The sequence below is a fragment of the Chelonia mydas genome, chromosome 16, assembly GCF_015237465.2.
Source record: "Chelonia mydas isolate rCheMyd1 chromosome 16, rCheMyd1.pri.v2, whole genome shotgun sequence".
In the NCBI taxonomy this organism is placed as follows: domain Eukaryota; kingdom Metazoa; phylum Chordata; order Testudines; family Cheloniidae; genus Chelonia; species Chelonia mydas.
In genome coordinates this window covers 2,124,164-2,148,760 of record NC_057857.1, presented here as the reverse complement: position 1 = coordinate 2,148,760, position 24,597 = coordinate 2,124,164, and the positions used below count along the sequence as shown (strand labels likewise).

The following is a 24,597-nucleotide window of genomic DNA, read 5'->3' as shown; positions in this document are numbered from 1 at the left end:
AAAGGGGGCGGGTTTGCATCAAGGAGAAACACACACAATTGTCACACTGTAGCCTGGCCAGTCATGAAACTAGTTTTCAAAGCCTCTCTGATGCACAGCACACTTACCTGTGCTCTTCTAATTGCTCTGGTTTCTGGCTGTTCAAAATTGGCAGCCAGGCGATTTGCCTCAACCTCCCACCCCACCATAAACATCTCCCCCTTACTCTCACAGATATTATGGAGCACACAGCAAGCAGTATTAACAATGGGAATATTGGTTGCGCTGAGGTCTAACCAAGTCAGCAAACAGCACCAGCGAGCTTTTAAATGTCCAAAGGCACATTCTACCACCATTCTGCACTTGCTCAGCCTATAGTTGAACTGCTCCTTACTACTGTCCAGGCTGCCTGTGTATGGGAATAGGGGTAGGCTGGGTCTCCAACGGTAACTATTGGCATTTCAACATCCCCAACAGTAATTTTCTGGTCTGGGAAGTAAGTCCCTTCTTGCAGCTGCTCAAACAGCCCGGAGTTCCTAAAGATGCAAGCGTCATCCCACGTTGATGTCGGTGAAACATTCCTTGTGATCCACCAGTGCTTGCAACACCATTGAGAAGTACCCCTTGCAGTTTATGTACTGGTTGGCAAGGTGGTCCGGTGACAAGATAGGGATATGCGTTCCGCCTATCGCCCCACCACAGTTAGGGAAACCCATTGCAGCAAAGCCATCCACTATGACCTGCACATTTCCCAGAGTCTCTACCCTTGATAGCAGAACGTCAATGATTGCGTTGGCTACTTGAATCACAGCAGTCCCCACAGTAGATTTGCCCACTCCAAACTGATTCCCGACTGACCGGTAGCAGTCAGGTATTCCACAGGGCTATCGCCACTTGCTCCTCAACTGTCAGGGCAGCTCTCATCTTGGTATTCCTGCGCTTCAGGGTGGGGGAAAGCAACTCACAGAGTTCCAGGAAAATGGCCTTATGCAAGCGAAAGTTTCCCAGCCAATGGGAATCATCCCATACCTGCACGACTATGTGGTCCCACCAGTCTGTGCTTGTTTGCCGGGCCCTGAATCGGTGTTCCACTGTATCAACCAGCCCCACTGCCACAATGATGTCCCAATTGCCACATCCCGTGCTTTCAGGAACGTCTGTGTCCATGTCTTCCTCAGAATCGTCCTCGTGCTGCCGTCTCTTAGCCAGGTTCTGCACATACTGCAGTATAATGTGCGAGGGGTTTACAATGCTCACAACAGCAGCGGTGAGCTGAGCGGGCTCCATGCTTGCCGTGCTATGGCGTCTCCATGGGTAACCTAGGGAAAAAGGTGCAAAATGATTGTCTGAAGTTGCTTTCATGGAGGGAGGGAGGAGAGACTGACATGTACCCAAAACCACATGCGACAGTGTTTTTGCCCCATCAGGCACTGGGAGCTTAACTCAGAATTCCAATGGGCAGTGGAGACTGCAGGAACTGTGGGATAGCTTCCCACAGTGCACCGCGCCGTGAGTCGATGCTAGCCACGGTAGTGAGGACGCACTCCGCCGACTTAATACACTTAGTGGGGACATATACAATCGACTGTATAAAATCGATTTCTAAAAATCGACTTCTACAAAATTGACCTAATTTCATAGTGTAGACATACCCTTAGAGCCTTGACTACTATGTGGGCTGAGGGTGCTCAGTTTCTTGGCCTCAGCGTGCCTCCATTTCCCTCACTGTAATGGGGAAAATGCTCCTTGTGCCCCAAAGGGGGATTGCTGAGCAGCTCAGCTTGCGAAGCACGCGGTATTACTCCTGGGTGTCAGGTGTGGCACAGATTCTGCCCAGTGCACAGGCTCTGAGCCGAGCTCTCTGGCTCTCTCCCACAAACAGGAGCATGTAAGACCACAGGCAGAAGCCAGTTCTGCAAGCGCCGTGCACCTGGAGCTCTCTGTGAACTCAATGGGAGCGCTGTGCTGGAGCGGCTGACGGCCTGTTCCCATGGATGCATCTGCTCTAGTGACAGTGGCTCCCATGGGTTTGGATTCGTTAACGTTTCAAAATGAAGCTGGGACGCAGGTCAGAGTCATAGAGTTCAAGGCCAGAAGGGGTCACCAGCTGCCCCCAGATGTCACACGCCACCTCCCTCTCCTGCACACTAACCCAGAGCTTTGGATTCTTTACTATTTTGCCCCTAGAAGGCTGGAGCTGGAGAAGGCTCTGTCCTGGAACTCCTAAGCTAGGCCTCACAAGAGCCTCCCACATGCTCACCCTCCCACATGCTCACCCTCCCATTGCCACCCGTAAGCACTAACCCCACCAAATTGGCCTCCCACCCACGCCTGGCTGCTGCTCAGAGCCCTGGGCAATACAAATGCACTGAGACAAAATGTTATGACTGGTGGCTTGGGAAGGTTTTTTCCTGATAAAAATGGAGGGATTATTAATGTGCTGCTCTTCCACCCCAGCCATACACAAGCTGCAAGCGGCCTGTGTGTAAACAGCAGCCAGAAGCTGCAACTGCTAAGTCACAACTGCATGCCCACCTCACCGGCCGCTCCTGAGGCTGTTGCAGGCTGTTTGTGATGCTACTCTTCAGCATAGCTCAGTTTCCCAATAGCTCAGGAGCCAACACCGATGCAGGAGCCATTGCCAGAACAAGCTCCATTAGGGTAGGAAGCTCTGGAGGAAATGAATTACTTGTGGACACAGCTATTTTTCCTTCTCTAAGTGTTGTGAGGTTTGTAATTAGGCATTTTCAGTGCCAGCAAAATTATCATGAAAAATGCTCCAAAAGCAAAGGCCTGGTCCTGACTCAGCCAAACCTGCAATCAGCTTCCTTGCGAACACTGCCTCAGCCAAGCTCGAGTGGACAGCAAGTGCAGAGTGGGATCTTGCCTCCTCCATGTGCTGGGCCTTTGGGCAACTCTGAAGTCAAAAGAATGCTACTCTCTACACTCCTCCTGCCCAGGGAAGACCCTTCCAAGTGTGGGCCCAACCTCACACCGTCACAGCCTGTGGGAACCCACTGGGAGCGAAGCAGTGGAGTTAAGGGGCTGACCCCTTTTCAAGGGTTCAGAAGTGTTTGCTCCAGGCTGCAGCCTGGGCTGCAATTAGTTTTATGCAGCTTTCAAAATAAAAATCATTGCTTGCTGTAGTCAAGGGATTGGCAGCATTCTAGGGAGAGCTGGGCAGTTTCTGCCCTTTCCTGGCATTTAACTGAAATATGTTGCTAAATAAAATGTACAGGGTCTTACTTCATAAGGCATATCAGCCCATGCTGGTATCACACCAGTGCTGCACCCAGGCTGGTATCACACAGATGTGACCCAGACAATGCTGAATGTTTCCCAGAGCAGCTGGGCAGTCAGCTTGCTAGGGTTATATATGCTTGTGTATTCACATTTTGGCAAACCATGCTCAGGGCTCTGGTAATGCACATCAGGAAGTGCTCTCTCACCAGCCTACGTGCAGAGTCCAAAATTGTTAGCCTGGGGCTCGATCCGGCATCCATTGAAGCCAACAGCAAAACTCCCATGGATATCCATGGGCGCAGGATTGGGCATTTATAGAAAGATGGGGCAACCCCAAACCTGGAGCTAATCTCCACCAGCCCTTGGGAATGTTCAGACTAGGGTCCTATGCTTTGCATGATGTACGGCTCGATCCTGCTCCCATTGAAATCAACAACAAAACATCCACTGACTTCAAGGGGTGTAAGCTCGGGCCCACAGTTCCAGTAACAAGAGCCTTTATCTAGAAGTGTGCATGAGCAGATCTTGCCACACAGCAGCAGAGGCGCCTCCTGCAGAATGCTGAGCACCTACAAGGCCAGAGGGGCTGGGCAGGGCAGCTTACACCTCTCACACATTGCCACAGAGCTTGGGTTTTTCCATTTAACTTTATTTTCAGCACATTAAACTGAAACACTCCACTCAGGAAGTGACTTCAACTCCCAAACCCAGCAACTTAAAGTGTAACCTAAAGCACCCTCATCAGCCTGCGTGGCTCAGGGACAATGGGGTTTACGAAATAATGTGCTGGGTGTGTGATGGGGAATATCTACATGCCCATTAGCCTGATCCAGGAGGTGCTCCCATAGACTTCACAGAGGGAGCGAAGGATGCCCAACACCTCACAGGATCAGAACCTCGATGCTGGGATTGAACGATGACAATGCCTTGCAACCCTCTGAATGACACCTCTGGGGTTAGTTCGATGCAAGAAGGCTGCTATATTTATTTTTCTATACAAATGAATGGAGACAGCAGTTTAATAACTTAGACATGGGATTTCAAATCTAGGGGATATAACTGTATTGAAGCCATGGCTAGAGGAAGACAGTATTTGCTCATCATCCTGATCTAAACCAGCATATTCGAGGAATAATTAGCACAGAGGTAAATGCAATGTGATTACAAGAGAGAGAGAGAGAGAGACTAACTAGTTCACTGTCAGAAAATGAGAGTACAATCCTGTAGCATTTACAAGCCTGAGATTTATTCCACTCCCTGTTGCTTGGAAATGCTTCACAAATCTTTATTTACTCCAGAGTTCAACAGATGCGTTGGCTTTCCATGTTCCGCGTTTTCAAATACATTTAAGGACACTTGGATGAAAGGCAGTGTACAACACAAGCTTCTGATCAACGTTTTCAACACTGGACAGGAGCAATGCCTTTGCAATGTAGCTAACTGCTTTCTTGTCCCAGGCACATGGGGAGTTGTCACTACCGAGACTGTCACTTCACTGATGTACGTGTGGGAAAGAACAAACCAAAAAGCCACATTTTTTTTTATAAAAAGAAAATGAAAAATTTATTTATAAATTTCTCACTCTGGGGCTACAAGTCTATGTCAGACACTCCGGAATCTGCTGTACTGTACAGACTTTATCCAGTTAGAAATGATCATATAGTGACCCACATACAGCTTCAATATAAGCCTAAAAATTCTTAACATTAATTAACATAATTAAAAAAGGTATTCGCATCTAGAGAAAAATCTACAGAAAAACTCCTTTCTGGAGCAATCTGTGCATCAGCGTCAATGTCTGCTTCCTTCACCGACATTATCAATATAGTCTTCTGACAAAAACAACAACAATAAAAAAAGATGACTGCCAAAAGGTGACCAGTCATGCACAAAAGAGCCTCCCCCAACCTGTCTTTTTTCTTCTACTCCCCATTTTGGCATGAAGGGTCAGCAGCACTATGAGCCAAACAAGAGGGGGGAAAAACCTCATTTAAATTTGAATAAATCAGCATCCCTTTTATTTCTCAGGATAACAAAATATATATATATATCTCTGGGGTTTGCGGGGTTGCATAGAAAATTGAAACTATAGGGACTAGGAAGGGCAGCAGCTTTTCAGTAAAATAAATTTTAAAAAAAAGTGATGCAAAAATACATCAACGCACAATTCCAGAGCAAACCCCCTTCCCCAATGTACAATTTTCAAATTCGAATCATGCCTAAAGCTCCAAGAAGCCGAAGAGGAACAATACTTTTCTTAAACTCACTTAGCAATTCACACAAGAGATTCACAGTCTTAACAGGTATTTTATAAAAATATAAATATGGGTTACATTATGTTGTCTTTACAACACTGGACAGAACTCCCTTTAGCATTGGGTTTATAACCAAGATTTCTTTTAAAAAATCAATCTAGAACTTGGCTTTAAAATACACGATGGTTTTAATAGTATGCCATAAATGTTATGACACGTCATGGTGGCAAATCCGTTAGTTTAAAAAATGTGCAACCGTCTCGTAACTGTAATAAAACCTCATTAGAAAAGATATTGTCCCCCCCTAACAGAAGCACCAACCATCTTCAGTGCTCACAGAGAAAGTTTGCAAACTAAGAAGTTCCTTTTAAATTACAGCATTAACAATAGACACTTTCAAAAGGGCTTCTTTTTTTTAAATCTGGAACTTTTTAATCATATAAATTGTTTAAGAGAGAAAAAACTGCAGGTGAAACCATCATAGACAAAGCAGAATATTCAGTGCAATGAAAAAAACACCCATGGCAGACTCAAGTTTAGTTTTAAGACTAGAAAAAATGCATATTTTCCAAACCGTACTTTGAACCACTCACAAATAGCTTCAGACAAAACCAGGCACACAAACGTCACCCACAAATATATACATATATGATAAATAGTTATAACAACAACAACAACAAAACAGTAGATAACTATTTTTTTAATTGTAATGGTTTGGATAAGGGGAATACGAGAGGACAGCAAGGAGATGGCAGTGGTAAGGGGTTTAGTGCAGACAAACATAGAGGGATAAAAGGCCAACCGTGGAAAGGAGACTTCTGAAATTTTCTGCATTTTTTTAAATGGATGTTATTGTGCCATGGCAACAAAAAGCAGCATTGCAATTCCATGTGCAGTCACTTCCAAATGCAGGTTAAGAGGGGTTCCTCTTCCGCCCTTTCACTTATATAAAGTCAGATGGAATCATTCTGCATTGAGAAGTGTTCGCCAAGTTTCACCAAAGTTAGAAAAAGAAAAAAATCCCAAACTATTTCTCAGTAGTTTTCGGGTTGTTCTTGAAACTTTCCTCCTAGACTGCAGGGGGCGCTCACACTCTTTTTCTGTGCAAAAGCAATTCCTCCGCCTGGAGAGCGGAGCTCGTTTCACGTCCATTGTTTCAGCTCCCGGGTTCGCTCGTCCCACCCGCGTTCGCCTGCCCGGGACGGGTCGCGGGTCCCTCCCGCGACTGCCGCGGGCGGGGTCGGCTCCCGAGCAGGCCTGGGCTGGGTCACACGCTCCAGGGGAGATGCAGGAGGAGGCGGGGGACGTGTCTGCCGGGCCCCGGTGCGGAGCCCGCGGAGCGGAGCGGGCTGCCGGGGGACGCTCCCGCTCCTGGCCGCGGGGACGGGAGTTCGGCTCGGCCCCCCGCCCCGCGCATGAGGGGCCCGGCAGCCTGCGCTCGCGCCGAGCTCCAGAGCTTGCGTTAACACAGAATGAAAAGAACAGCGCCGACTGGTTTTCAGCAAATCACACTCTGAGCTGCTAAAAATGCTGAAATGGATTCACTTCGGAGCCAGAGCGCTTTCAGCCCAGGGACAGCTTCCAGGGACGGACACGCCACCAAATGCATCAGCTGGGGGGGTCCGGGGAGGGGGGAGGCGAGCGCACTTTAAAGCATCTGACCAGATCTCTGCCTGAAACCGTGAATACTGTGAGCGCAGCCGAGGTAGATGGCAAAAAAAAAAAAAAAAAAAAAAAAAACACCCCAAACCAACCAAGACAGAAAACAAATTACAGTAGGAGAAAAAACCCTTGAAAGACAAAACCCCTTTGAAAGCAGTTAAATGGTTTTTCAGTAAAATCTTTGTGGGCCCCCAGATTTCTTTGCAAAAAACATGGAGTCCAAGCAGCTTTGTCATTTAAACAAAAATAAACAATCCACCCAAGCCCCCCCTGTGTCCGGCGATGCGGCTGCTTTGCCCGCCCCGAGGCGGGTCAGTCACGGCTCCCGGGCCGCGGCCCCCCAGCCCACAGGCGGCCGGCTCACCTCCCCCGGGGGCCGCCCGCAGCTCGGGTCAGCGGGCGCGATTTAGGAAGGCACCTTTGTCCCGGGCTAGGCAGCCGGGGGGAGGAAGGGCCCAGCCCGCCCCTCGGAGAGGTCCCCCATCTCCTGGAGGGCCGGGTCCTGCCCTGCCTGCCTCACCTGGAGCAGCCCGCGGGGCGCAGCGCGCCGGCCCGGGCGGCCCCTTCGGCGGCCGGGGCTGGAGTCCGCAGGGCGCCCGGCGCGGGGCAGGAGGCAGCCCGGGCGGGAGCCGTGTGCGTGCGGGGCGGGGATGTCCCGGGGCTGCCCGCTCCCAGAGCGGCCCGAGCCGACACGGCCCCTGTCCCCGCCCCGGGGGGCTCCAGCCGGTCCTGCAGAGCGCGCCGCTCCCCGCCACGGGGAGCCACGGCCCGGCCCCGGCTCGCTGCGCCCCGGCCCGAGCCCGGCGGCCGCGGCGTCACCGGCTGCCCGCGGAGTACTTGGCCTTGGTGATCAGGTAAAGCACGATGTCCTGGTGGCCCCCGAAGGCGGCGATGTGCAGCGCGCTCCAGCCGTCGCGGTTGGCCAGGCGGATGTCGGCGCCGAACTTGACCAGCAGCTTGACGAGCTCCAGGTTGCCGTCGATGACGGACTGGTGCAGGGCCGTCTGCCCCTCGGGCCCGAACGAGTTCACGTTGAACTCGCAGTTCGTCATGTTCTGCAGCAGCGACTGCAGCTCCTTGGTGTTGCCCTTGCGCACCGCCTCCTGGAAGATGCGCTGGCTCTGCGGGGCCGAGCAGGTGGACAGCTCCGTCTGGCTCATGGCCGCGGCCGGGCAGCGGGATCCGGGCGCGGCGGGGCCGGGCGGGCGCAGGTCTCCGCGCCGCCTGGCCCAGCTCGGCAGGGGCGCTCGGCGAGCCCGAAGCTAGGGGCGGGGGCTCGCTGCCCCCTGCGGCTGAGCGCGCGGCCTCCGGACAAGCCCCCGGGCGCGGATGCTCATGGAAGCCCGCGAAGCTCCGAGCGCGGCGGCGGCGGCGGGGGGCCGGGGCGCGGGGCAGCCCGGGGGCTGGCGGATCGGATCGGGCCCGGCTAAGGGGCCCCCTGGGCTTCCCCGCCGTGCGGCTGCGCGGCCCCCCGCGCCCGGCCCAGCGACTTCCGTGCGGCTCCCGGGGTGCGCGAGGCGGGCGGCCGGCGAGCGCCCCGCTGCTGCCGCCGCCGCGGCTATCCGGCCCGGCGGCGCATCCAGGGGGAGCCCGGCGGCCGGAGCGGGAGCCTTGCTCGGTCCCTCGCAGCGGCGGAGCGTGGCGGGGGGTGGCGCTTGGAGTCTCTGTTGTGGAGCCCGCGGCCAGGGGGCAGCTGCTGGGCTTATCCCGGAGAGGGGCTCTCGTCGGGCAGCGGATCCCCCCCGTTTCCTGAGCGCTCCCCCAGGCGAGTCCCCCCGCAGCCACTTCCCTGGGCGTCTTTAGAGGGCAGGATACCCCGGGCAGCTCCTTTTAGGCAGCTTTTATTTGCATAACAATAGCAAGTCTGTGACGCTTCGCCGTATCCACGGGGGCGGGGAGGACGGACGGTGATTGGATTTCACCCAACGGGGAAGGCGGGGGGTAGGGGATGGGACATTGATACATTGCAGAGGGCGGAGCTCCCCCCCCCCCAGACCACGCTGGGGGGAGGGGCGGTGATCGATGGAATGTTGATACGTTTAATTTAAGAAAAAAACCCGCCCCCCGTGACTAGGACCCTGTGGGGAGCTGAGGGGGGGAGGGCAGGCGTGGGGGTGTCTGCATTGGGCAGTGCTCTTCTCCACGCATTGCAGTGACCAGTTCGGAGCAGCCGGAGATGCTGTATGGGGCAGAAATACAGCACTTGAAATTCCTAGTTTCTGTAGATTTTATTTTTGTGACAGGGGCATGTAAAGCGTGTTGAGCTCCAAAGGCCACCACGTGCAGAGGGCGACCCTATTTTCCCTTCCGATCTGCAGGTTGTGCTTTCCTTCTCGTGTCCCTCATGCAAAGGATCCGTGGCCTATGGATTTGAAAATACTCAATACAGCTTGATCCGAAATAAATGTGGAAAGAATTCAAACCACGTAGGATTATTGCGCTCTCTAAAGGTAGGGGTCGCTAGTGGACAAAAATGGAAACCAGAGGGCTCTGAATTTCTGTGCTTCGCAAGGAAACAGCCTGCAAAGGGTGAAAGGGATAAGCAGCGTGACCCGGGGTCAGTTATTTACAGTGTGAAGAGGCAAAAACTCGGACTAGGACCCTCCGGCCTTTCTCCCTTTGTAAAACATCCAGGGGACTTGTAATATTTCTCCCCACCCACGCCCCGCACCTTGTGCTGCATAACTATGGAGCAGATTTGTAAGTGACACACAACCCCAATGATAAACAGGTTGGCAGTTTTTAACTTTCCAAAATGGGTAAGGGGCATTTATTTAGAAAATAAGGCAATCTCTTCTTTTCACCCCTCTGTTGATCACTGCAGGAAATGGGTTCCTTTTAACCACAGACTTTTACTTGTATTTCGTCTTTGGGGAGTTGCCATTTGTTGCTCTTGCCTGTCATAATCTCCAGATCAGCTCATGTTATAATTAATCTTCTGAAAAGGGAGGCTGCCTTGACTACCAGTCGGATTCAGATGGCGGACTTTAGTACAACTAAGGAATTGCTGCCAATTTACTACTAATATATTATTTCCTAATCCTCCAAAACCAACAATCTGTGAAGGCTGAAGACTGGTCATTAAGGAGACTACAAGTAATGAAACTCTTAGCCCCAGAAAAGCCAGGATAGGCTGTTGCACAAGATCCAGTAGAATCCTGTGATGACTCTGGTTTCTTTGGAGCAGTCCCAAATCAGTGTGAGATCTCTGATCGTATTAATAAAAGCAAAAATGCTTTAAGAATATGGGTGCTGAAGAGATGCTAGGGGTGGAGAAACAGGAGATTTTGCAACTAGTTTGAGGACCTCACCAGGCTAGTAGAAATGTGAGAAAGCCATAGCCTCCTTCCTTGTGACAGTGCTAGCTAGCTACCAGGATGTTTAGTGCTTTAAAAAGCCTCCCTCCTTCTCTACAAATAAAAGGTATCACTTCTCCTTATATCATGTAATGGCAATTCTGAGATGTATCTATGTCTCAGACATGGCTCATTCAGGTTCTGCACTCGGTTAGGCGGCTGTGTGACTGAAGAAAGTGCCTGATCCTGGGAAGCGCCAAGCGCCCAAACTCCAGGGTCAAAATTTGGAAGCACACTGCGTTGAACTCCCTGTGTAACTGAGAGCAAAATCTAGCCCCATATTTTTAAATTAATGACTGCACCTTTTCTAATACATTTTTTCAGCAGCAAGTTCCAGCCGTCAGGTTTCCTCTTGGTTTTTTATAGTTTATGGCTTGTCCTGTGGTTGCTGGAAATTAAAAAGAAATAATTCTTGATAGTTTACAGAACAAGATACACATCCTTGCATTGTATGGCATGTTACAACTTGTGTCCCCTTTGAAACAGTCCTGCTGGCATTCAGATTTGTGAGGGGATTCTCTCAACTTCCAGTGTGGGGCTGCAGTCAGTGAAAGGGGAAGAAAATTTATGATTGCATAAATATCTGAGCAGACTGCAAGCATGACTCCTCCTACAGACCCCTCCTCCAAATAACAGCATCGGTAAAGCCAAGACCTGGAGAAAAGATATATACATACAGACTATTGGCCATGCATCCATCAGTGCTTTATAGCCAGGTGGATAACATGAACTAGCAGCCTGGGCTAATGCTAGTTAATATAATATTTAGCAAACAAAAACCTGAAGATCAGATAGCGTTTCTCAGCAACATTACACTACAGACATAGCTAACAGCAAATGCAATGAGGGAAGTACAGGCCAGGCCTGCTTTGGAGCTGTATTTGGAGCTCAAGTGAAACCAGTGGAGGGCATTTTAGATGGAGCTTTCAATGGCTGAAATGTTGCGAAAGAGGATTGTCATTAGGGCTGTCAATTAATCACGTGATTAACTCAAAAAAATTAATCAAAATTAAAAAAATTAATCGCAGTTTTAATCGCACTGTTAAACAATAGAATACCAATTGAAATTTATTAAATATTTTGGATGTTTTTCTACATTTTCATATACATTGTATTCCGTGTTGTAACTGAAATCAAAGTGTATATTTTTATTACAAATATTTGCACTGTAAAAATGATAAACAAAAGAAATAATATTTTTCAATTCACCTCATACTAGTACTGTAGTGCTATCTCTTTGTCCTGAAAGTGCAATTTACAAATGTAGATTTTTTTTTTTTGTTACATACCTGCACTCAAAAACAAAACAATGTAAAACTTCAGCGCCTACAAGTAATAGAATCATAGAATATCAGGGTTGGAAGGGACCTCAGGAGGTCATCTAGTCCAACCCCCTGCTCAAAGCAGGACCAGTCCCCAACTAAATCATCCCAACCCAAAAACTTGTGGCGAACGGGTGAAGTCCCAGATGACTGGAAAAAGGCTAATGTAGTGCCAATCTTTAAAAAAGGGAAGAAGGAGGATCCTGGGAACTACAAGCCAGTCAGCCTCACCTCAGTCCCTGGAAAAATCATGGAGCAGGTCCTCAAAGAATCAATCCTGAAGCACTTAGATGAGAGGAAAGTGATCAGGAACAGTCAGCATGGATTCACCAAGGGAAGGTCATGCCTGACTAATCTAATCGCCTTCTATGATGAGATTACTGGTTCTGTGGATGAAGGGAAAGCAGTGGATGTATTGTTTCTTGACTTTAGCAAAGCTTTTGACACGGTCTCCCACAGTATTCTTGTCAGCAAGTTAAAGAAGTATGGGCTGGATGAATGCACTATAAGGTGGGTAGAAAGTTGGCTAGATTGTCGGGCTCAACGGGTAGTGATCAATGGCTCCATGTCTAGTTGGCAGCCGGTGTCAAGTGGAGTGCCCCAGGGGTCGGTCCTGGGGCCGGTTTTGTTCAATATCTTCATAAATGATCTGGAGGATGGTGTGGATTGCACCCTCAGCAAATTTGCGGATGATACTAAACTAGGAGGAGTGGTAGATACGCTGGAGGGCAGGGATAGGATACAGAGGGACCTAGACAAATTGGAGGATTGGGCCAAAAGAAATCTGATGAGGTTCAATAAGGATAAGTGCAGGGTCCTGCACTTAGGACGGAAGAATCCAATGCACCGCTACAGACTAGGGACCAAATGGCTAGGCAGCAGTTCTGCGGAAAAGGACCTAGGGGTGACAGTGGACGAGAAGCTGGATATGAGTCAGCAGTGTGCCCTTGTTGCCAAGAAGGCCAATGGCATTTTGGGATGTATAAGTAGGGGCATAGCGAGCAGATCTAGGGACGTGATCGTCCCCCTCTATTCGACACTGGTGAGGCCTCATCTGGAGTACTGTGTCCAGTTTTGGGCACCACACTACAAGAAGGATGTGGATAAATTGGAGAGAGTCCAGCGAAGGGCAACAAAAATGATTAGGGGTCTGGAACACATGACTTATGAGGAGAGGCTGAGGGAACTGGGATTGTTTAGTCTGCAGAAGAGAAGAATGAGGGGGGATTTGATAGCTACTTTCAACTACCTGAGAGGTGGTTCCAGAGAGGATGGTTCTAGACTATTCTCAGTGGTAGAAGAGGACAGGACAAGGAGTAATGGTCTCAAGTTGCAGTGGGGGAGGTTTAGGTTGGATATTAGGAAAAACTTTTTCACCAAGAGGGTGGTGAAACACTGGAATGTGTTACCTAGGGAGGTGGTAGAATCTCCTTCCTTAGAAGTTTTTAAGGTCAGGCTTGACAAAGCCCTGGCTGGGATGATTTAATTGGGGATTGGTCCTGCTTTGCGCAGGGGGTTGGACTACGTGACCTCCTGAGGTCCCTTCCAACCCTGATATTCTATGATTCTATGATTCTAACCAGGGCTTTGTCAAGCCTGACCTTAAAAACCTCTAAGGAAGGAGATTCCACCACCTCCCTGGGTAATGCATTCCAGTGTTTCACCACCCTCCTAGGGAAAAAGTTTTTCCTAATATCCAACCTAAACCTCCCCCACTGAAACTTGAGACCATTACTCCTTGTTCTGTCCTCTGCTACCACTGAGAACAGTCTAGATCCATCCTCTTTGGAACCCCCTTTCAGGTAGTTGAAAGCAGCTATCAAATCCCGCCTCATTCTTCTCTTCTGCAGACTAAACAATCCAAGTTCCCTCAGCCTCCCCTCATAAGTGGTGTGTTCCAGCCCCCTAATCATTTTTGTTGCCCTCCGCTGGACTCTTTCCAATTTTTCCACATCCTTCTTGTAGTGTGGGGCCTCCTTCGATGGCCATGAATTTTCAGAGATAATGGCCAATGGCTCTGCAATCACATCCACCAACTCCTTTAGCACTCTCGGATGCAGCGCATCTGGCCCCATGGACTTGTGCTCGTCCAGCTTTTTTAAATAGTCCCAAACCACTTCTTTCTCCACAGAGGGCTGGTCACCTCCTCCCCATGCTGTGCTGCCCAGTGCAGTAGTCTGGGAGCTGACCTTATTCGTGAAGACAGAGGCAAAAAAAGCATTGAGTACATTAGCTTTTTCCACATCCTCTGTCACTAGGTTGCCTCCCTCATTCAGTAAGGCGCCCACACTTTCCTTGACTTTCTTCTTGTTGAAGAAACCCTTCTTGTTACTCTTAACATCTCTTGCTAGCTGCAACTCCAAGTGTGATTTGGCCTTCCTGATTTCACTCCTGCATGCCCAAGCAATATTTTTATACTCCTCCCTGGTCATTTGTCCAATCTTCCACTTCTTGTAAGCTTCTTTTTTGTGTTTAAGATTAGCAAGGATTTCACTGTTAAGCCAAGCTGGTCGCTTGCCATATTTACTATTCATTCTACACATCGGGATGGTTTGTCTCTTTAACCTCAATAAGGATTCTTTAAAATACAGCCAGCTCTCCTGGACTCCTTTCCCCCTCATGTTATTCCCCCAGGGGATCCTGCCCATCAGTTCCCTGAGAGAGTCAAAGTCTGCTTTTCTGAAGTCCAGGGTCCGTATTCTGCTGCTCTCCTTTCTTCCCTGTGTCAGGATCCTGAACTCGACCATTTCATGGTCACTGCCTCCCAGGTTCCCATCCACTTTAGCTTCCCCTACTAATTCTTCCCGGTTTGTGAGCAGCAGGTCATGAAGAGCTCTGCCCCTAGTTGGTTCCTCCAGCATTTGCACCAGGAAATTGTCCCCTACCCTTTCCAAAAACTTCCTGGATTGTCTGTGCACCGCTGTATTGCTCTCCCAGCAGATATCAGGGTGATTGAAGTCTCCCATGAGAACCAGGGCCTGCGATCTAGTAACTTCCGTTAGTTGCCGGAAGAAAGCCTGGTCCACTCAGTCCTACTTCTTGTTCAACCAATCACTAAGACTAACACGTTTGTTTACATTTACAGGAGATAATGCTGCCCTCTTCTTATTTCCAGTGTCACCAGAAAGTAAGAATGGGCATTTGCATGGCACTTCTGTAGCCAGCATTGCAAGGTATTTGCATGCCAGATATGCTATAGGCGCTGACTCCATGGGTCCTCCGGGGCTGGAGCACCCACGGGGACAAATTGGTGGGTGCTCTGCACCCACCAGCAGCTCCCCGCCCTGCCCCCCGACCCCAGCTCACCTCCACCTCTGCTTCGCCTCCTCCCCTGAGCGCGCTGCGGCTCCACTTCTCCCCCTAGCTCCCAGCGCTCGGGGAAGAGGCGGGGCCGGGACGGGGATTTGGGGAAGGGGGTCCAATAGGTGAAGGGAGGGGGCGGAGTTGGGGCGGGGACTTTGGGGAAAGGGTTGGAATGGGGGCAGGGCAGGGGTGGGGGCAGGGCCAGGGGCAGGGCCAGGGGCAGGGCGGGGGGGTTGAGCACCCACCAGTGCTGGGAAAAGTTGACGCCTATGAGAGATGCTAGACATGCTTGTGTCCCTTCATGCTTCGGCCGCCATTCCAGAGGACAGGCTTCCCTGCTGATGACGCTCGTTAAAAAAATAATGTGTTAATTAAATGTGTGACAATGAGTTAATTACATTAGTGACTGAACTCCTTGGAGGAGAATATCATGTCCCCTGCTCTGTTTTACTCGCATTCTGCCATATATTTCATGTTATAGCAGTCTTGGGTGATGACCCAGTCCATGTTGTTCATTTTAAGAACACTTTCACTGCAGATTTGACAAAACACAAAGAAGATACCCAATGTGAGATTTGTAAAGATAGCTACAGCACTTGACCCAAGGTTTAAGAATCTGAAATGCCTTCCAAAATCTGAAAGGGACGAGGTGTGGAGCATGCTTTCAGAAGTCTTAAAAGAGCAACACTCCAATGCGGAAACTACAGAACCTGAATCACCAAAAAAGAAAATCAACGTCTGCTGGTGGCATCTGACTCAGATAATGAAAATGAACAGGCGTCAGTCCGCACCGCTTTGGATTGTTATCGAGCAGAACCCGTCATTAGCAAGGACGCATGTCCCCTGGAATGGTGGTTGACGCAGGAAGGCACATATGAATCTTTAGCGCATCTGGCATGTAAATATCTTGCAACGCCGGCTACAACAGTGCCATGAGAACACTTGTTCTCACTTTCAGGTGCCCTTGTGAACAAGAAGTGGGCAGCATTATCTCCTGCAAATGTAAACAAACTTGTTTGTCTGAGCAATTGGCTGAACAAGAAGTACGACTGAGTGGACTTGTAGGCTCTAAAATTTTACACTGTTTTATTTTTGAATGCAGTTTTTTGTACATAATTCTACATTTGTAAGTTCAAATTTCATGATAAACAGATTGCAGAACAGTACTTGTATTAGGTGAATTGAAAAATACTATTTCTTTTGTTTTTTTACAGTGTAAATACTTGTAATAAAAATAAATATAAAGTGAGCACTGTACACTTTGTATTCTGTGTTGTAATTGAAATCAATCTATTTGAAAATGTAGAAAACATCCAAAATATTTAAATAAATGGTATTCTATTATTGTTTAACAATGCGATTAATCCCGATTAATTTTTTTCATCGCTTGACAGCCCTAATTTTCATTGATGTAATGCAATATTTATAGGATTTTGCTTCCCTGGAAAAGGGAAGTATAATTAGGCAGACCAAAAAAGAATAGACAAAATACACAAAAGCTAACAGCAGGGTTTTTTTTTTTAAGGTACATCAGAAGCAGGAAGTCTGGTACACAATCATACTGGATGATTCAGGTGTTAAAGGAGCACCCAAGAAACACTAGGCCATTCGTGGGGAAGCTAAATGAATTATTTGCATCTGTCTTTGCTGCAGAGGACATGAGAGAGATTCCCACACCTGAGCCATTCTTTTTTGGTGACAGATCTGAGGAACTGTCCCAGATAGAGGTGTCAAGAGAGGCGATTTTGGAAACAAATTGATAAATGAAACCGTAATGTCACCAGGACCAGCTGGTATTCACCCACGAGTTCTGAAAGAACTCAAATATGAAATTGCAGAATAGCTAACTGTGCTATGTAATCTATCATTTAAATAACCCTCTGCACCAGATGACTGGAGGGTAGCTAATGAAAGGCCCATTTTTTAAAAAGGCTCCAGAGGTGATCCCAGCAGTTAAAGGGCAGAAAGCCTGACTTCAGTACTGGGCAAATTGGTTGAAACCCTAGGAAAGAACAGAATTATGAGACACATAGATGAACAGAATTTGTTGGGGAAGAGTCAACACATCTTTTATAAAGGGAAATCATGCCTCACCAATATATTAGAATTCTTTGATGGGGGCAGCAAGCATGTGGACACGGGTGATTCAATCGACGTAGTGTACCTGAACTTTCAGAGAGTCTTTGACAAGGTCCCTCACCAAAGGCTCTTAAGCAAAGTAAGCAGTCATGGGATAAGAGGGAAGGTTCTTTCATGTATCATAACTGGTTAACAGACAGGAAACAAAGGGTAGCAATAAATGGTCAGTTTTCAGAATGAAGAGAGGTAAATAGTAGTGTCCCCAGGGGTTTGTACTGGGCCCAGTCCTATTCAACATATTCATAAATGACGTGGAAAAAGGGGTAAACAGTGAGGTGGCAAACTTTGCAGATCATACAAAGCTACTCAAGATAGCTAAATCCCAGGCAGAATGCGAAGAGTAAAGAAGGATCTCACAAAACCGGGTGACTGGGCAAACAAAATGGCAGATGAAATTTAATGTTGATAAATGCAAAGTAATGCACATTGGAAACACAATCCTAACTATACATATACAATGATGGGGTCTAAATTAGCTGTTACCACTTAAGAAAGATCATAGAGTCATTGTGGATAGTTCTCTGAAAACATCCACTCAATGTGCAGCAGCAGTCAAAAAAGCGAACAAAATGTTGGGAATCATTAAGAAAGGGATAGATAATAAGACAGAAAATATCATATTGCCTCTATAGAAATCCGTGGTACCCCCACATCTTGAATACTGCGTGCAGATGTGGTCACCCCATCTCAAAAAAGACATATTGGAGTTGGAAAAGATTCAGAAAAGGGCAACAAAAATGATTAGGGGTATGGAATGGCTGCCATATGAAGAGAGATTAATAAGACTTGGACTTTTGAGTTTGGAAAAGAGACGAATAAGGGAGGATATGAGTGAGGTCTATAAAATCATGACTGGTGTGGAGAAAGTAAATAAGGAAGTGTTATTTACTACGTCTCATAACACAAGAACTAGCGGGTCACCAAATGAAATTAATAGACAGCAGGTTTAAAACAAACAAAAGGAAGAATTTTTTCACACAACGCACAGTCAACCTGTGGAACTCCTTGCCAGAGGATGTTGTGAAGGCCAAGACTATAACAGGTCAAAAAAGAACTAGGTGAGTTCATGGAGGATAGGTCCATCAATGGCTATTAGCCAGGATGGGCAGGAATGGTGTCCCTAGCCTCTGTTTGTCAGAAGCTGGGAATGGGCAACAGGGGATGGATCACTTGGTGATGACCTGTTCTGTTCATTCCCTCTGAGGCATCTGGCATTGGCCACTGTCAGAAGACAGGATACTGGGTTAGCTGGATCTTTAGTCTGACCCAGTAGGGCTGTTCTTATGTTCTTCTTATGTACTAAAAATACCCATGACAAAATCTTAACCTTAATAATAAGACAGAAAATATCATAATGCCACTCTAAAAATCCATGGCACACCCACCCACAACTGTGTGCAGTTCCAGTCACCCCATCCCAAAAACATATATTAGAATTGGGGAAAAGTACAGAGAAGGGCAACAAAAATTACGAGGGATATAGAACAACTTCTGTACAAGGTGAGATTAAAAAGACTGGGAGTGTTCATCTAAGAAATGACTAACGGGATATGAGAGAGGTCTGTAAAAACATGACTAATGTGGAGAAAGTGAATAAGGAATAGGAAGTTACTCACCTTGTGCAGTAACGATGGTTCTTCGAGATTTGTGTCCTGTTGCTGCTGTAGTGTAGGTGTGTCTGTGTCCTTGCACTACTGATTGGACAACTTTGGTAGCAGTGTCCATTTGGCCCACAAATACGCCATCTCTCCTCATGCTGTCCCATGAGGTTAGCAAGCATGCGGGCGCTAACCATCCTTGGGTCCTTCTCTACCCAGAGTCATAGTGAGAACTCTGAAGTAGAGGAGAGGAGGGCAGGTCATGGAGCACCCACATGGTCAGGGACACACATCTTGAAGAACCATCGTTACTGCACAAGGTGAGAAACTTCCTCTTCTTTGAGTACTGTCCCTATGGGAGTCCACTGTAGGTGTCTCCAGAGCAGTGTCCCCCTTGGAAGGCTGGGACTTCAGAGTCGGGTCAGTCACAGATGACAGGACTGTGGAGCCAAAGATGGTATCGGAGGCAGAGTCCCAGCGATCACATAATGTTCTGCAGAGGTGTGGCTGACACCCACCTCGCCACTCTGCAGATCTCTGAGATGGGGACGTCCTTGAGGAAGGTGACAGGTGAGGAGATTGACCTCGTGGTCAGTGACCCCATAAGCATCACATTATGAATTTGGTAGCTGCCTGATGCAATTCAAGACCCACTTGGAGAGTCTTTGAGCTGATATCGCTGAGCCCTTAGATCTTTCCACCATAGAGAGAAATAGTCTACGGGACTTCCTGAAGGCCCTTGTCCTATGGAGGTAGAATACAAGGGCTCTCCTAATATGTAAGGTGTGCAGTATGGCCTCCCTATTGTCTCGGTGAGAATCATAGAATCATAGAATATCAGGGTTGGAAGGGACCTCAGGAGGTCATCTAGTCCAACCCCCTGCTCAAAGCAGGACTGATCCCCAATTAAATCATCCCAGCCAGGGCTTTGACAAGCCTGACCTTAAAAACTTCTAAGGAAGGACATTCCACCACCTCCCTAGGTAACGCATTCCAGTGTTTCACCACCCTCCTAGTGAAAAAGTTTTTCCTAATATCCAACCTAAACCTCCCCCACTGCAACTTGAGACCATTACTCCTTGTTCTGTCATCTGCTACCACTGAGAACAGTCTAGATCTATCCTCTTTGGAACCCCCTTTCAGGTAGTTGAAAGCAGCTATCAAATCCCCCCTCATTCTTCTTTTCTGCAGACTAAACATCCCCAGTTCCCTCAGCCTCTCCTCATAACTCATGTGTTCCAGGTGTGAGGCGTGGGGTAGAAGGCAAGAAGGTAAATAGACTGATTGATGTGAAACAAGGAGATCACTTTAGGGGTGAACCTGTGATGCAGCCTAAGTGTAACCCTGTCCAGGAAGAATACTGTATATGGGGGATGCGCCATCGGAGTTGCTATTCCCCTATTCTTCTCGCCGCAGTAATTGCAAACAGAAAGACCGTTTTCATCAATAGGTGTGCTAGCAAAGAGGTGGCCATAGGTTCGAAGGGGGGCCAAGTCAGCCCTTTCAACACTACGATTAGGTCCCACGAGGGGGAAGGAAGTTGAGGTTGAGGGAAGAGGTTTGTTATTCCCTCTTAGTGGTTGGGTGTGATAGTGCCGAGCACCTAAGTTCCCTCTAAGCTGCATGGTTGCGCAGCAGGCTGTAAAGGGCCACGGAGTCATGCAGTCACAGGGGCCTGGAGAGGTAGGGGTGGGCAGAGACTGGAGAGGGGAGCAAGCTGGGCCATGCAGGGCTGCGATGGGCCTCTCCCCCAGCCCCAGAGCTCCTGCCACTGGGGAGAGGGCTCAGGGGAGTCGTCTGGCCCCAGCCCCGGGGCAGCCTTCACCCCAGACTCCTTATCCCTGGCCCCACCTCAGAGTCCTCATGCCCAGCTAGAGCCCTCACCCCTGCACCCCAATCATCTGCCCCAGCCCTGAAGCCCCTTCCACACTCTGAATCCCTCGGCCCCCACCCCCACCACACATCACCTCCATATTGGTGCATATAACAAAATTCATTCTGCACATGGATGTAAAATATTAGAGGGAACATTGCTGAATACCCTTCTAAGGTTTGGTGAAATGCTGTCATAGCTGCTAGGTGGACCCTGAGCGAGGACAGGAATAACCCCAATTTTCTAAGGGTCAGAACATATTCCAGAATATGTGGAAGAGTTGCTGACACCAGCGAGATCTGTTGGGACCTGCACCAAATCTAGAACCTGGACCATTTCTGCAGGTAAGTGCTGTATGGTGGACTTTCTGCTGTGCAGTAGAACCTCTTGCACTTCCTCTGAGCATGAGCTGTCTAGGTGCTGGAACCACATAGCAGCCACGCTTTGAGGCGAAGGAGCCCCATGCTGTGATTTACGGTGCACCCTTTGTCCTGAGAGAGAAGGTCCAGAGTGGCCAGAAGGGAGATCAGTGGGCACATCACAAGCTGCATCTGGCAAGGGTACCAGGTCTGTCTCGGACACATAGGAGCAATCAGAATTATGTGAGCTCCGTCCCTCTTTATCTTCAACAGGACCTTCAGCAGAAGAGGAAACGGACGGAAGGCATAAAGACAGTCCTTGTCCCAGAGAGTGCTGTCCACTCCCCTCCCTGGAACAGTATGATAGATACTTCTTGTTCTGGTAAGTGGTGAACAGGTTTGTGGATGGTGTTCCCCACCATGTGAATAAGTTGTGAAGTACTGACGAGTGCATCTCCCACTGGTGGTCATGCAGGAATGTGTGACCAAGTTTGTTCACTATCTTGTTGTGCGTGCCCAGGAGGTAAGCCACGTACAAGGAGATGTTGTGAGAGATGCACAGTTCCACAGTTTCATTGCCTCCATGCAAAGAGAGGGCAATCTGGCTCCTCCGTGGTGATTGAAATAGTATATGCAGGCTATGTTGTCAGTTAGGATCTTTATTTACGACCCTGTTATCAGTGGAAGAAAATGGGCACAGGTGTTCCTGCCTGCTCTCAACGCGAGGCGATTGATATACAGGGATATCTCCATTTGCCTTGCGCTGGGAGGCATTCAAATGCGTGCCCCGTCCTAGGAGGGATGCATTGGTGGTAAGGAGCAACAAGGGTGGTGCCTGAAAAAAGGAGATCCCTTTGCCTACATTGGCTGTGTTCTTCCACCAGTCCAAGGAGTTCCTGATCCGGGTGGGCAGTGACAGGGGTTTGGCCAGACGGTCCCTGTTCAGTCTGTGAACGAAGCTGAACCACAGCTGTAGGCATTGCAGGTAAAGTCTGGCGTATGAAATCACCGCCGTGCCGGTTGCCATATGCCCCAGGAGCTAGAGGCATATGGCACTCAAGGGCTGCATTGAGCCATTTCTATAAGTGATACCAGGGATAGAAACCTGTCCTGAGTTAGGAAGGCTTTGGCCTGTCATACGTCTTAGGTCAGCCCCTATGAATTCCAGGTGTTGCACTGGTGTGAGGATTGACTTCTGGGAATTAGTCTGTAAGCCCAGCTCTGTGAACAAGCGTATCATGTCCTCGGTGGCTCGACAAGCCTCCAGAAGTGACTGGGCTCTGAGGAGATAATCGTCCAGGTAAGGGTAGATCATTATCCCATGGGATTTTAGAGGGGTGACTACCACTGAGAGAACTTTGGAAAATACTTTCGGGGATGATGAAAGTCCGAAGGGGAGGACACTGTATTGGGAATGGTCGTTTCCCAGAGTGAACCTGAGGAAACATCTGTGAGCCAGTAGTACTGAAATATGAAAGTAGGTGTCTTGTGGGTCAAGGGCCGAAAACCCGTCTCCCTGTTCCAGTGACAGAATGATTGTCAATAATCTGACCATCGTGAACTTCTGAGCTTTGATGAACTTGTTGAGAACTCTGAGGTCCAGGATGGGTCTCTAACATCCCTTCTTTTTGTGTATTAGGAAATAGCGAGAGTAGAACCCTTTGCCTTGTAGATGTTGAGGTATTGGTTCTATGGCTCCTAACTGCAGGAAGCGATCTGTCTCCTGCATAGTAGACTGTCGTGAGAAGGGTCCCTGAAGAGGGATGGGGAAGGGTGTTATGGAGGGGTAGGAAGGTGAAGTGGATAGAATATCCTGATCTGATGATGTCTAGGACCCATCTGTCCAAGGTTAGGCACTCCCAGGCACTGCAGAACACTGCCAAATAGTGGTTAAATGGGTGCATGGTCACAGATAGTAATAGGGAGTGGTTTCGCGGTGCCTCGACCTGCCTGTCAAAAGTGGTGTTTAGGGGCAGGTGGTTGGGTTGAGGTCTGGGAGCCCAAAGACATTCGCTTTGAGAACTTTCCCTTTTTCCCTGGGGCTCATGGTTCCATTGTGACAGGAATTGGGATGAATAAGGCCACTGTTGGTATTGAGGGCTAAAACATCTCTTTTGTCCTGGTGTGTAGATTCCCAGTGACCCGAAAGTGGCCCTGGGATCCTTCAAGGAGTAGAGAGAGGCATCGGTCTTCTCAGCGAAGAGCTTCACCCCTCCAAAGGGGGGGATCCTCCACCGTGGTCTGCACCTCCTTTGGGAATCCCGAGAGGTGAAGCCATGACGCCCGTCTCATCACCCCTGCAATGGAGTGTCGAGGGCCGATTGCAATGATGTGTTTGCAATCGGTTGCCCCCCCTGGATGGTGGCCTTGAAGGAATACCGGGAGCGCTCCGGCAGCTTATCAATAAAGTTGTGTAATTTATTGTAATTTGTGTCATACTTTGTCATGAGTGCCTGGTAGTTGGCATTGTGAAATTGCAAGGTGGCCAAGGAGTACGCCTTCCTACCAAAGAGAGCAAGTTGTTTCCAATCTCTGTCATAGGGTGTTGTCGTAGAATGGTGCTGTCGGCCATGAAGTTCCCAACATCCACCACAATGGAATTGAGTGGTGGGTGGGTGAATGGGAATTCTGATTCCTTTGTGAGGACGTAATATTTTTTGTCCACCTGCTTTGTCCCCGTTCCGGTGTCAACACAAGAACAAAGTCTTTTCTTTCTTCTTTTTGTTAGTTTTGGGTTTTTTTCCATTTTTTTTTAGGCACAGCCATATAAAAGCCAAAAGAAAGCTAAAGGTTTCTAAAAGCTAAAGATTAACAACTGAAAAGGAGAGTTAATGATCTGCTAATGGACAGCTAAAGGCTCCATTTCTAGTCGGGGCAGCTGAGAAGCCGCTGAGGATAGCGGAGCAGGAAGAGAGACAGCGAATTGACACCATTACGGAAGTTCTCTGATCAGCAGCGCAGGGACACAGATGTATCTACAATGGAGCACCCATAGGGACACTACTCAAAGAAGAAGTTATTTACCCCTTCTCATAACACTCGAACCAGGGGTTAGCTAATGAAATTAACAGGCAGCAGGTTTAAAACAAACTAAAGGAAGTATATCTTCACACAATCCACAGTCAACCTGTGGAACTTGTCAGGGGATGTTGTGAAGGCCAAAATATAATAGGGTTCAAAAAAGAATTAAATAAGTTAATGGAGGATAGGTCCAGCAATGGCTATTAGCCAAGATGGTCAAGGACCCAACCCCATGCTCTGGGTTTCCCTAGCCTCTGACTGCCAGAAGCTTGGACTGGACGAGTGGGGATGAATCACTCAATGATTGCCTGTTCTTTTCACTCCCTCTGAAGCATCTGGTATTGGCCACTATCGGAAGACAGGATACTGGGCTAGATGGACCATTGATCTGACCCAATCTGGCCACTTGTATGTCCTGAAGGTTCCAACAAAGGCATGTTTTCTCCTTGTTGCCTTTGTGGGCCTGTCCCTTCCTAATGTTATTAGC

The 24,597-nt window shown here is 48.5% G+C and overlaps 1 protein-coding gene and 1 long non-coding RNA gene across 3 annotated transcripts; one reads left to right on the top strand and one right to left on the bottom strand.

The window, feature by feature from the left end:
• Positions 1–5,646: 5,646 nt before the first annotated feature.
• Positions 5,647–9,057, bottom strand: LOC119563851 (NOTCH regulated ankyrin repeat protein). The gene has a single exon (XM_037879883.2). It carries the CDS (start codon positions 8,297–8,299, stop codon positions 7,955–7,957), a length of 345 nt encoding a protein of 114 aa, XP_037735811.1. The 5' UTR covers positions 8,300–9,057; the 3' UTR covers positions 5,647–7,954.
• Positions 9,058–9,117: 60 nt separating this feature from the next.
• On the top strand, positions 9,118–24,190 carry LOC114021265. 2 transcript variants are annotated; one of them, XR_003565896.3, is made up of 4 exons: positions 9,118–9,589; positions 21,363–21,471; positions 22,258–22,389; positions 23,220–24,190. It is a non-coding gene; the product is annotated as an uncharacterized LOC114021265 (long non-coding RNA). The 2 variants fall into 2 exon arrangements; XR_006286223.1 differs by lacking the exon at positions 9,118–9,589 and having other exon boundaries at positions 18,539–21,471.
• Positions 24,191–24,597: the final 407 nt, after the last annotated feature.